The sequence below is a fragment of the Mizuhopecten yessoensis genome, unplaced genomic scaffold (genome assembly GCF_002113885.1).
Source record: "Mizuhopecten yessoensis strain PY_sf001 unplaced genomic scaffold, ASM211388v2 scaffold3235, whole genome shotgun sequence".
NCBI lineage: Eukaryota > Metazoa > Mollusca > Bivalvia > Pectinida > Pectinidae > Mizuhopecten > Mizuhopecten yessoensis.
This window is the reverse complement of record NW_018404943.1, coordinates 933,064-946,784: the sequence shown is the minus strand read 5'-3', so window position 1 is coordinate 946,784 and position 13,721 is coordinate 933,064. Positions and strand designations below refer to the sequence as shown.

Below are 13,721 nucleotides of genomic sequence, written 5' to 3'. Positions count from 1 at the left end.
TCTTGCAATGAATCAATATCGACAAGTCATTGGAATCTTCTATACCTACTACAAATACAGTGCTTACCTTGAATTCCTGTCATTCCAGTGCTTCCCAAAACTCCAGATACTCCAGTGAATCCTATTAACCCGCTGTCTCCCTTGTCACCTTTTACTCCACCTGTAGGTCCAGTCACCCCAATCAATCCTGTAGGCCCAACTGATCCAGTGAAACCAACATTTCCCTGGTCACCCTTCAGTCCTGTAGTACCATCAGACCCTGTATCACCCTTCACACCAGTAGATCCCAATGGTCCAAGGTCACCTTTGCCTCCCTGCGCACCAGTTTGTCCAAGGTCACCTTTGCTTCCCTGGATACCAGTGGTACCTACAGGACCTGTTTCTCCAATACCTGTGGTACCAGTTTGTCCCAAGGATCCTTTAGTACCAGTTGGTCCTACCTCTCCCTTCACACCGGTTTGTCCAAACTGTCCCTTATCTCCACTGATTCCAGATACTCCAGTCTGCCCGAGCTCTCCTTTGACGCCCTTGTCACCACTAGTACCCTTCAATCCTTTTTCACCAGTTAAACCAAGGTCTCCTTTTAGTCCCGTCTCTCCTTCATCACCTTGCATTCCCGTCTCGCCTTCAATTCCTTTTATTCCAGATTCACCAGTGCTTCCTTCTCCTATCTCTCCTTTCAAACCTGTATCGCCTGTCAAACCGGTCTCCCCAAACTGTCCTTTGTCACCGGCCGTACCCTTTTCACCAGTTGATCCAGAGGGTCCTGTCACTCCAGTCTCTCCAATAGGTCCAATTGTGCCAGTGCTTCCAACAGGACCTGTAATGTTTTCAAGATGTTAAAACGATTGTTGCTAGGAAACCATACTTTCAAGTTTAAAGTTGCACTGTAGCAGTAATAATCTCAAAAGATTTCCACATCAGCTTTCATTTTTTCCTTATAAATAGAAGTAAATGCAACATAAAAAGGAATGCTTCTGGCTTAGAGCTACTTCCCTTGGCAAGTATTTCACCTTTCATTGTATAACATACGATTGTTAAAAGAGCAATACTGATAATGATTGTTTTGGTTGTGGATAGTCCCGAGTGACCGATCATGGTTCTTTTTTTTTCTGCTTTAAATTCGAAATACCTTAATTTCAAACAATTACATGTACAACATATGTAGCTAAAACTAAACATTTAGACAACATGTACAGACGATAACTTGCAACAGTTTACAACAGTATGAAACCCCTACAAGTGATCATAACAGATGACCGATATCGTACTTTGGATCACAGGCTAAATTTCTTATTACCGTTATTGCTCGTCCTTGGGACACCGCAACTGTAATTGATCAAGTACTGCCATAATACCTGGGATATTTAACCCCTCTTGCTGCGTATTGTCTCCTCCAGTAACTATTGGCCTTTTGTCATAATAAGTAATGAGAGTTCATCAGCTGGTACTTTGAACACATGTTGAATGTTTCAGCGAAACAACACTTGTGCTTCGTCTATTGGGAGATGACTTGTTATTTGATGATCTTTTAATGAACTGTTATGATTGTATTGTATTTGCTTATGGTTTTAGTAAAATGCAGATATAAAATAAAGTACAAATTCAGGAATGTAAAAAAAAATATGTATTATACTATACAAGGCATGACAGTATTGACTAGCCAGGAGATGATTGATTTTAAAGTTATGCTTAAATATAGCAGAACTGGACTGGTTGTTTGCCGGAAGCTCAATTGGTAAAGAGTCATTCTACACCCGAGGGCCTCTGGTTCAAATCCCTGTCTGGCTGTGAATTTTCCTTCCATTTAACTTGGTGCCATGACCAGATAAATAATGAGTGACTAAAATGAAGTTACTGAATAAAGTAGATTTCCACTTACCTTGTAATCCTGTAGGTCCAACAAAGCATGAATCACAGCTTGGTGGAGGGGGGTCACCAACTGTTAAATATAAGAATAGATACACATTGCAGTAACAAATTGAGAATTCTTTTACTGTATTCCATTTAATGAACTGTCCCACTGCATTTCGCTTCATCTATACAGTAACCTCCCCTTTATTTTGGATATAACTAGTATATATTTGGGTCTCGACTCTTCCATTGACTAGGTAGCTCAGTTTGGTAGACTACCATATAACAATCCCATCTTGCCCCTCGAGCTTTACACGTGAACACTAAGATATTGGTTATATTTTATTTCATATTTAGTTTTTCACAACAGTCCAAGGTATGGTTTTCTCAAAAACGTTTTTTCACAGCCATAGTCAAAATGTTAAGTGAAAATTAGATAGTTTCATCCATTATATGGTTAAGATGTGTGCATTACACCAAAATTGTGGAAAGGCTGTTCATTTGCGTTTATTAATATTTCTTGCCTTAAGACATTTAGCTATACTCCGATTCTGTATTGGTTTTTGCATAAAGCACAGTAATTATGTATTCATGAATTAACTAGTAATCAAATAACTATAGAAAATATTGTAAACATTTTCATTTCAAGATATTTAGAATAACATGTGTGGGAAGGGAGATTAGTCATGGATGGCCTTTAGAAGCAAATTTAAAAATAGATAATGTCTGCAAGACCGTCATGGATGGGACGGACATGGGCAACACTATGTGTTTTATATACAATTGAATAAATGCCAGCCATTATGTCCTACATGTTCAGGTTTAATGCATATTATGCATTTTGTACATCGTTAATAGGGTTACTCTTTATGGTAGGGAATATTTGAGTTCTCCACATTTACTAGGAAACATCAAGCTACAGGTCTAGAAGTAAAAGATTTGGTTATAATCAAGCTGTCTGGATTACCAGGAGATTAGTTTACAAGCTGAAATTTGTGATTTTTTTTTATTAAATAGTTCACCCCTGAATTTTCATAATGAACTTTTCCAATCTTTGAAATGGAAGGGTTCAAAAGCGTCTCCAGGGGTGAACGAGATAAGTTTCTTCTATTGCCCCGATTTTCATGATTTTCCAACATAACCAAGTTTAACACATTTCTGATCAAAGAAACAGAACATGTTAACCTTCTGAAATGTACTGTATATCAAACTGAAAGTAAACGATTGCATAAAAATGTGTAATACAGGCAGATCAGCAAGGGATGGTCCGTGTGCTTCATTCACCATAACTCAAATGGTCCATTTTAAGCAAGTGATTTTGACAAGTTTTTAAACTCGTATTGGACATCTAAATATAGTAACCTTCACCTTTAGAAGATTTTAAACTATTATTTTACATATTTATATCATAATAGATCACCATGTCAAATTTCTAAAGGTTGTCTTTTGGATTCCCAAGATATCGGAAAGTGGATGGGCAGACCGATTACTCTCCCAATGCAGAGCCCTAATAGAAACCACCTGTTCATATATCATTCCAATATATTAAAGATATGCAAGATTATAATCTAGTCAAGTGTAGTCCCTAACAAGAGACCACGAGGGCCTGTATAGCCAACTGGAATATTACGAATCATGGCAATAATACTATAAATACTGCTGAAATTTCTCAATTTTGACTCCACAACATCCTAATTCATACAATTTTAGTCATTGTTATGGTCCGTGGGCCCAAGTCTGAAGGGGCGAGATTGACCCAAGAGCCAATCGTTGTAGAAGTACATTGGTCTGCTACAAATAATTTGTACATATGGTTAAATGGTGGATCTTGGGACAAGTTGAGCTAAAATTGCAATACTTACCACCGGTAACATTAAGGATCAACTCAATGGAAAAGGTGTATGGCAAAGCAAAGAAAGAAGAGTACTCTTCATCAACAACGAGGCCCTCTTCTGTGTAAGCGAGTAAAGTATTGTTTACATCCTCAAAATCTTCACTAATCGAGATAGGTCCAATTTGTTGGTCGAAGCCCCAGCCCAAGTAACTGTTTGCATCATAACAGAGGGTAAATGGCACGGGAAAGATAAACTACAAAAGAAATTATGATCGTTGTAGTACTGCTTAATGCATGCATCTATAAATAGGTCATATGTAAAATACATTTAATCAATATAATTGAACTGAATACATGTATGATCTTGCACAAGTTTCCTTTTCACACTTGACTTATCAAACAAGTGTCTTTTTATTTATCAAGCCTCTGGCAATGTTAAATGGAAAATAAGAGGCACAGATGTAAATATATTCTTATTAAATGCGATACTTCAAATACTTGTCTCGGTTATTTCGGGCATTATACTCATACTTTATACAACATTTTATTTCCTGTTCCTAAAGATGCTTTATAAAGCTGTTCACGAAAACTGTACTTTTGAAATACTTGATAAACAAATTGCCCCAAACAGGAGCCCCATTCCTCTTTAAAACAACCGATTCCCTGGTCAAAGGGAATCCAAGGATGCTTCATAGCAAATATGAACATTATCTGTGTATGTGCTTATGAGGGCGAGAATATTTCTTTTGTGTTCCAGGGACTGATCTTCGATGGTGGGACTAAACCCTGGACTAGTGCTGGTGACATGCGTTAATCTCTTCATGCCCTGCAGACACAGACAAGTCACTAATGGCATGGCAGGGTCTGACCCGCAAGCTAATTCTGGCAGCATGATGTTTTCTCTTGAATGTCCAGCATGGCAGGTATTGGGGGGGGGGGGGTCACTTCTTCCTCACAGTACAAATTTCTCTATAGTTCTGAAATGCCACAAATATGCTAGGTTGGGATCTAAATTACTTCCCAATTAAATACCGAGGAAACTATTCCTCGGGGGCTGAAAAGACCCGTTGAATGCATTATTGTGTCCGAAATTAATACATGAAAATATGGAAATGCAACGAGAAACAACAGTTCTGTACTACGAACTGTACTTTACCAACTTAAATGTTTTTTATGTATCCTTTATAACATTTAAATAGTCTTTTCATAGGAATTATGAAAATAAATGCCAGTTTTTGCCAATAATCTATATATCTTGCAAGATATTTCCATCGTCAATTAATCAAAATTCTGTATACAATGTACATGTATACCAAGTTCCCTCAAAAGTTAACAAGACAATTCGGCGAATTATAGTCCCCCACCGAATGTGAAATGCAGATAAATTCGTGCAGGAACTAATACTATATATGAATGTTACTATTCCTTGTTGAATACGGTGGGTCTGTGTGTCAGTGCTACTATTGTAAATAAATCTGGTGTATGTTTACCAGTAATATTTTACTATTGCATCTGGCGACACTATGTATGCTTCTTCAATGCAAGTGCCAAGCAAGAAGTTCCAGTAATTGGTGTAGGAGACGAGACCAACTTTTCTTTGATGCAGGTCAAAGGTGAAAAAGCAAGTCAGAGTGACCTACTTTTGATACACAATGCCTTACCAAGGTGAACCCATACCCAAGTATGAAGTTCCAGTGATAAGTAGTGTAGGAGATAAGAGCCCGAACAAGATAGAAGGACGGACAGCAAAACTTGGTCCACCCTGGTTCCCAGTGGGGGGAGTAATAAATAAGTTATCTTTACCTTGCAAAAAACCTAAGTGTGGACAGCAAAGGGCTTATAGACCGACAGATGGACCCCATACCACAATGTTCCCTCAAATTTCGACCGGCATATATAAAAACAAACAAAATCTGGACGTTGTTGATATGGCAATGCCTTGTTATGAGGTGTATGATCCGTCTATATGGAGCAAGATCATGGTCACAAAGGTGGTTGCAATAGACAGGTAGTCATGAAGGCAGGTTTGATTGTACAGCTCTAGTTTATACCATTATTGTTCCTAACTATTCTGGTGCTGCCGATAGTTTTGAAAGAACAAGAAAAGCATCAATAGAACATTTCAACACAATTCATTGATCCTTCAAAATATTAAAACATTAGGTACCTACCTCTTTTATACCAGAGGTTGTTGTATCAAAGACAAGATTTTCTTTCAGTTCCAATAAGTATTTCACGGATGTAACCTGTTTCCATATATAAAATTGTCCAGAGTATGTTCCATTTGGAAGTGTGGGTTCTACGTAGTAATTAAGAGAGGTAACGGTCGTTCCACGTGGAAGGGGTATGTCTCTATTCACCCATACTGACATCAGTGTATCTGGAGTTTGAGCAAAGTAACTCCCTCGATCTTTCGTTTCGTAGCCGAAGGTTTGCACTAAAAAAGGACAAATGAACTAGTTTTATTTATCAATTCTTCAAAACGAGAGCGTTTACCCATTAAAAACCTAATAAAATGCCAAGTTTCTTGAAAGTTTTAAATTTTTAAAGCATGATTTATGATGAAGATGAGCAATCGTAATTATCCACATGTATACTTACCATCACTTGAAGCTTGCGAGATATCCAATATAGCTACCAACAGGACAACATACAACAAGGGTGCCATTCTGCAGCTGAAACAAACAATTCTTATACCAGTGCTTCAATTAACTTTGGGGTAAGGGTGCAAAGTTGGCCAATTCCTTTAGCAAAAGTATTATTACAAAAACATAAGCATGCACAGTTAACAATACATATTGGGCATAGTAGTATACAACCGTCATTTACTGCACAATGAACTTACTTGGAAATAAAAGGGGCATAACGCCAACAAAAATGCACATAAACTTCTGAAATGTGAACTCATGAGCTATTTTGGTATGCAATAAATGTACCAAGTTTCATCAAGATATAATTAATCATGAATAAAGGCTGGAGAACAAAGACAAGAAAACGGTTAACAGATGGACGGACAACGCAGCGCATACGACCCGTCATACAACTGTCGTATAAAAACAAATACCAAGTGGTACAAAGTTGAAAGGATCGACCAGTCAACTTTTCTTCTACTAAAATCCAATTAATACCAAAGGGGACAAATCATCTAGCCAACATTCCCCAGTGTAGATAGGTCGGAAAAACATTTTATTTTTGTATATCATTTTACCTCCATGAATGAATTAAATATCCGTTATCGTTTTAATCAAGTATTAATGGCACAAAACATAATTATTTATTCATGTAAAAAAATCAAATTTATAAGATGTCAATTAATATTTTTCTTTTATAGATATTAACAACTATCATTTAACAAATACTTCTAAATCTAGTGAATAGCTCAGGATCCGATCTCTGAAGGGAAGTGTCATGCCGATAGATCTACCAAAGTTAACAGCGTTTTTTCTAAATTTCTCTCCATGAATTTCACTGCATTTTATACCCAAGCATTTTTCATGGACTAAGTTTCCTATTCATTTCAGCAGTGTTTAGCAACACAACACCAGGGCTTTTCCTAGGTAAATTGGGAAAAGGCCGAAGTGAAATTGGGAAAAATTCTAGGACATAAGAAAATATTTCCTTCAATAAAAGACAATATATTGACCAAATTTTCAATATTTTTCGACTAAAAAGGCAGGATTATATATTTTTTGTTCCTGAACTTATTGACCAGAGTCGACCCTCATCATCAGACATGAGATTTGGGGCCCCGAGGGATTGTCAGCACCCGATGGGCTACTCCAACAATGTTAGGGTGAGATACTCTTGACAGGCACCGTGTAACCTCCAACTGCCCATAGTTGATTTTCCGCGATTGCTGACGGATCACATTTTTAAAGTTCGGATTTTTAAAGTATAGTGTGTTTACATACATTTAAAAGTTCAACAGGGTCCAATTAATATTCCTTTCCATAAAACCTTAATTAGATAAGAATTTCGTGTCGAATACATAAATGAGTTTTTCCTCTTTCGAAGTGAAGCAGACAACTTTTGCCATGATTTTCCAGTTATACAAAAATGAAATACATGTAATGTTCTACAAGCGAAATACAAACTCAAATTAATTTTGTTCAGGTTGAAAATCTCGCTATTTTGTATCGACCCAGGTTGTAGAAGTAGGTCAGAGAAGTGCAACAACGACATGGACATGTATTTTGAGCACTTACTGAAATACTACTTACTTTCTAACACTCCAGTGACTTCGTTTATGTAGATCAAGACGCTTTTCATCCCAAAAGAGTTCCAACGATAACATGTACATTATTTTTGGTCATAAAACATGATTTTTAGGTCTAAATGTGTAATATCAGACTTATGGAAAAAATCCTGAAATTGGGAAAAAATCCTTAATTTGTTGGGAATGGGGCCGTTATACGGCCCCTGGGAGACCTTAGAAAAAGCCATGCACACTACTTAAGATGCGCCTTTAAATTAAGATAAAAAGATCGTTTTCTTGAGTGATATTTTTAGTGTTTCAAACTACATTACAGCTCGTTCATTTTATTTTAGTTTTGTCCAGATGTAGAAATGGAGAAAAAATACATTTGATAACGTGCACGACTTTTAAAAAAACAATGTATTGGTGTGGGCAGGAAAAAAATAGTCAGTCTGGGAAACAGAGCTACATTTTTATTGTTTGACCTGAGCGCCGAAATGGCAGTAACGCTGTATGCTCCCCAGAGAGGAGAGAAAGATATTGGCTGGTTGCAAAGGCCCTATAACCAGATAATTTGTGAATGCATGAATTTGACAACCTTCAAACTATGCTGTGATAAAGAGGTACATAGTGTAGTAATACGAAAAATAGTGATAAAGATAGTGCCGTCGCTGGGGTTCGAACCGTCAACCCTTTGCTCTCCAGCCCGATGCTCTACCCCAGAGATAAAGGGAAATTGCCTACAGCCGACGCTTGTAAGGCAACCTAACCAATGCACATCTTTTACACAAGAACCTCAAATTATGCAGAGTTTGACATTAATTATCTAGAATCGAAACATTTCTATCAAAAGAGCAGATGAAAAAGCGACAACTCTAAACATGAAGTATCAAAGAAAGAAGAGTCGTCAAAATAATTAAAACAAGTAAATTCATGGAATTCATATCCTCCGCTTTAAGGACATGTTTTAGATGAAGTGCTATTTTTAAAGAGTTTCTAGAAACATGATATATGCTAGCAAGGAGAATTAAGAGCAGACAAAAAGGTTTCAGAAATAGGGCATGTTTTGGTGTCTTTGGGCATCTATTGAAATTGAAGGTTGATATGTGCATGGGGAAGTATTGTCAAATGTATAAGAAATAATTAGCCAGAGACAAGTGACTGGAAACTTGTTCATCACAGAATTTCTTTTATTACAACAATTTCATTGGTTACCAAATATAGATTTGACCGATATTGTGAACTATGCTAGTCTGGGAATAGGACAAGGTGCAGATATTTTAAGTCATCTATTTGATAAATAGAAATCAATTACAGGAGAAGTTTAGGGTCTCTGAAATTATTTTCAATACATAATGGATATGTTGCAAGATATTGTCCATTTGATCATAAGTAGGGAAAGTTATATTCTGTATAAGGATTTCTTCCCTTGCCCATATTCCCAATCATTATAAACAATCATATCCTCAGCAATCTGAACGTGCAAGAGTAATGCGTTATTATGCGTAAATACACAAATGACATTGACCAGCAAATTTATCTTTACACATGTTAACATGCATGTGCACCCAAAGTTATGCGTAAATATGGAAGGATCACATGTGCACGACAGGTATATTTGCTGGAAAAACCATACAGGGGTCCACATGTTTCTTGTTATTCCTAACCTTTCAAATGTATGTCCTTTAAACTTGTTCCATCAACTTCTATTTATAATATACTATTAAATCTGGTAAATTGTAAAATATCTGATTGAAGATTTCTCCCCTGAAAGTAAGCGTCGTGCCGATAGATCTACCAGAATCTACTACAGCTGCTTTGTACCTAGTGCCCTTTTCATGTGTTTTCAGACTTGGAAAACAAATTTCATTTCAGCAATGTATCAACATGACAACTACTGATACTACTTAATTGGAGATAAAATGTCATTTATTGATGGAGTTCCTATACTCTCAGTGATTATTTTTGCTCTGTTTTACCGCCGAATACAGGCCGTTTCCCCTAGAGCTAAAAAGTGCCTTATTTTCCCAAAATGACAAACCAAGGAATATATTCCCAATTTCAATAAAAAAGAATGCTATATTTTCCCAATTAATAAAGGAACGGGCTGTTAAAACATTTAGGTAACCAAAACACTACTCATTTTAAAACAAAATGTTTCATAACTCTTAGTGTTTCACAGTACGCTACTGCAAATTCATTATATTTTCCATTTGTTCCTAGATTTGGAAATAAAGAGAAAATACCATATTTTACTGCAAATAAGCCCCCACCCCAAGTGAAAAAAATATAGACCAAAAGTGGACAGGGGGCTTAATTGCGAGTGCCCCTTTTTCACAAATGTTTCGATCAATGACCACACTAAATATTATGTACTTGTTCATGTTGTGAAAATTACAACAGACAATGCATTCTTGTTACATAGCAAAGATATCAAAATATTGCAACTAACTTTACTTCTATCACGCGATCAGGAAAGTTACAAAATGGTTTCAAAAATGAACAAAGACACATCTATGTATAAAAGCGTACAAGCAAACAAAATTTAAATGTTGCATCTTTATGAATGGGGACGATACAAATAAATATGATTTGTTTTAAATTTCAGAGCCGACTGTCAACATTGCAAAATCCTTTTATGCATCCATCTGTCTATGTATTCAGTGGGTAAAATATTTTTGGATCATATAATCATAATCAAATTTAACAAGCCTATGAGCGCGAACAGTAATATTTAGCAACATTGAACGATACATTTACCATATTTTATAGCCATGACAGATTAGAAACAGAAAACACTCTAGTCTACTTAACAAATGACATGTGCAGCCAACCCCAACTTTGATTTATTGAGCTCTATAACTTAAAAATTCCTTTGCCCCAAGGATGCCTTATGATACAACAGAATCCAAGTGGTAGATTAAAAATTTAAATCAAAATGGTTAACAGAAACTTATTATTGTGCAGCATGTTTCAGGATAGCACGTCAGTTTTAATTGGAAGAAGAAAATAGCAATACTTTGTGGCCCGTTACTTCAAGTTTTCACTAAATCAGATAGACAATTTTAACATTGAAATCACGTCTAGCCACTATGAATTTGATATCAAATATAACAGTTAGAAATCACCCAGGGACCTTTAACAGCAGGTCTTGGGTAATCCTTTCTATTGGAATCGACACAATCAAAATGTAAATTGGTGATGAAATTACACAATGGCTGCCATAAACAGTCATGTTGAATTTCAAATCAAAGATGGCTGCTATGTGCGCCATCTTGGATGTCTTACCCTAATAATAACGCTTGGTCTAAATGATCACATACGAGGGACAATCTCGTATGAGGAATGATGTCCAACAAGTTTGATAATGGATATGGATTCTAGTTCCTACACAGCCATTATCATTTACCAACAACTATAATGTCTTTGTCCATCAGAGGAAATGGACAGCAGCCATCTTGGATTTTGGAATCTGGGTAATATGGTATGATTAATTTAGGATATCCACCATTTTACAATTAGCAATACGAAATGAACTCTTACAAGAAAGCCATAAAACGTACTTTTGAAAGTACCTCTTGATTCTATTTTTAGTAACAGTAACCTTGACCATTGCCCACATCAAGACTTCAGGATTCAGGTAATATAGTGTTAGTCATGTAGGATATCAACCAATACTATCTACCACCTTAAATATTTGTTTTTGTATTATCGGCCGGGGACAATTAATTTGTTCAAGACCAAAACTATAAAAACTTTGGGAGTTAGCAACTGTTTTAGTAATAGTATTCGACTTTAACCTTAGGAATGTTAAAGCCCAAATTGCCATGCTTTTGCCATTCCCAAATATTTAGGAGGAAGTCTCGATTTTGGACCGTAAAATTTAGTGTTTTCAACCAGTGAATCTGCTAAACTATTCCTATATTCAAAGATCTTACGATCATGTGAAAGAACTTGAATTGTCATTTTAAAGGGTTATTTTGTCTCCAAGGGGTGCATACAGAAATTTTATTTATGTTGTAATTTTGAGCATGCAGAAACTCCATGGAAATTTCAAAAAAGATAGCAAGTATGAATTGCACATCTACAAAAACATTCTGGATTCAGAAACAATCCCTGAACTAACGTTTTGGACGGACGCCAAATATGGCGCCTAAATACATGCTAGCATTTCAGAATTACCTCGGTGTTAATTTCGAGTTCCGTTTCGACAACTTTCTATAGGGAATGTGCATTTCAAGTGAAACCAGTGTTCTACAGAACTACAATGCAATATAATGTAAGTATATGTTTCCGTTGTAAATTCTTTCGTATAGCGCTGTATATAAAAATAATGTACTATGCAAGGGTTTTTTCACTTCAATATCTCATAACCAATAAAAATAAGCACGAATGTTAAAAAACTTCCACAGAACAATTTATAGCACTGTCGATGCATTTATGAAGGAACTGAAACTTTCGTACGACAACGCGAGTAAACGGAGAATGTTATTAAACAGTTCTAAATTCCAATAATTCCACATATCCGGCATACACAAAGCAATAAAAGGCACGTATATCTAAACCCAGAACAAATACATATACTTCTATCGAGTAAGTATTAAGAAATAAGTACATTTGCTATTCTCGAAAATGAAATGAAATCTTACCTTTTGGGCTTCTACACTGAGCCACGCCGGTAGACACTGGTGAGCAGGGACGTCGGCTGGACTGGTGACAAACGCCGCACGCGCCCTTTTGTACCCATCGGCTGCACGAACTTTGCGTTGTATAATCTGATTGGATGTTGCAATACGTCACACATCTATTCATCCGAGTGAACAGAACTTGCATGCAGACATTTTTTTCATGAACTTCAAGTAAATGTTGCCTGTTACAACTAGGGTCAATAAGTACATTCGTGAGCTTAAACAGGAATTTTATTTTCTAGTTGACAATTTCATAAGTCGCGCCTGTCAATAGACGATGATAATGGTGATTATTATAAAACATTCCTCCTATACTGAAGACTATAAAAAAGATAGATAAAAAAAAAATACAATGTAAGAGAAATCAATACATATTTATATTTTATTGTAAAAACATGTTTAAATCAAGATTTATATAGGTCAGTATGCTTTGCAGTTGTCTATGGAAAAGTTTTGACAAATTTTCAGTCCAACGAGTTCCGAGGGGAGGGGAGGGGAGGGGAGGGNAGGGGAGGGGAGGGGAGGGCTGGGGGTGGGCAACCTGACATTTGTTTGCTGAACTCTAGCCGTATATATGGATCCGGGATAATATTATATTCAAATACATCAAATGACAGATTTACACGGGGCTTTTACATTTATTTCGAACCACATCTATCGACATTCTAATTGCATATCCCGGCTTAAACAGAAATCATTGCTCCTTCGCCGAACATTTTACGTATTACTGAAAAAAATGAATGGTATCGTGCAACAATTTCATAAGTCGTACCTGTCAATGTGCGATGCTAGTGATGATTATTGAAATATGTTCCTCCTATACTAAAGATTATAAAATAAACAGATAAATAAAAAAGATAAAACGTTATAGAAATCAGGGACAGATCAAGGCTGGGGGTGCACAAGGGTAAACTTTTTTTTCCATCGATATATTTTAGGCCACGTTTTTTTTATTACTGAGACATCGATGGTAAGGTATAAATATAAAGGCGTTGTACATGTCTTCATCCGAGAGTACTGGTAACTCCCTCCCTAGAATCATTCGGAAGAGTTATCGGTTGGTATTCCATGTATCTGTACCGATAGTATATATGTAATAGATGCAAATAAATAAAAATATGTTTAAATCAATCAAAAAGAGAAATAAGGC

The 13,721-nt window shown here is 36.3% G+C and overlaps 1 protein-coding gene across 2 annotated transcripts in view; it reads right to left on the bottom strand.

Moving 5' to 3' along the window:
* The window catches only part of LOC110447246 (uncharacterized PE-PGRS family protein PE_PGRS54-like), a 36,006-nt gene extending 23,389 nt beyond the window's left edge, over positions 1 to 12,617 (bottom strand). For both annotated transcript variants that reach the window (XM_021492803.1, XM_021492802.1), the window contains exons 1-6: positions 12,533 to 12,617; positions 6,290 to 6,363; positions 5,860 to 6,125; positions 3,717 to 3,942; positions 1,883 to 1,942; positions 68 to 820 (exon numbers count right to left, since the gene is read on the bottom strand). In XM_021492803.1, the coding sequence (XP_021348478.1) occupies positions 68 to 820; positions 1,883 to 1,942; positions 3,717 to 3,942; positions 5,860 to 6,125; positions 6,290 to 6,356 (1,372 nt within the window). In that variant the 5' untranslated portion in view covers positions 6,357 to 6,363; positions 12,533 to 12,617. The remainder of the gene's footprint in view (positions 1 to 67; positions 821 to 1,882; positions 1,943 to 3,716; positions 3,943 to 5,859; positions 6,126 to 6,289; positions 6,364 to 12,532) is intronic.
* Between the last annotated feature and the right edge of the window lie 1,104 nt (positions 12,618 to 13,721).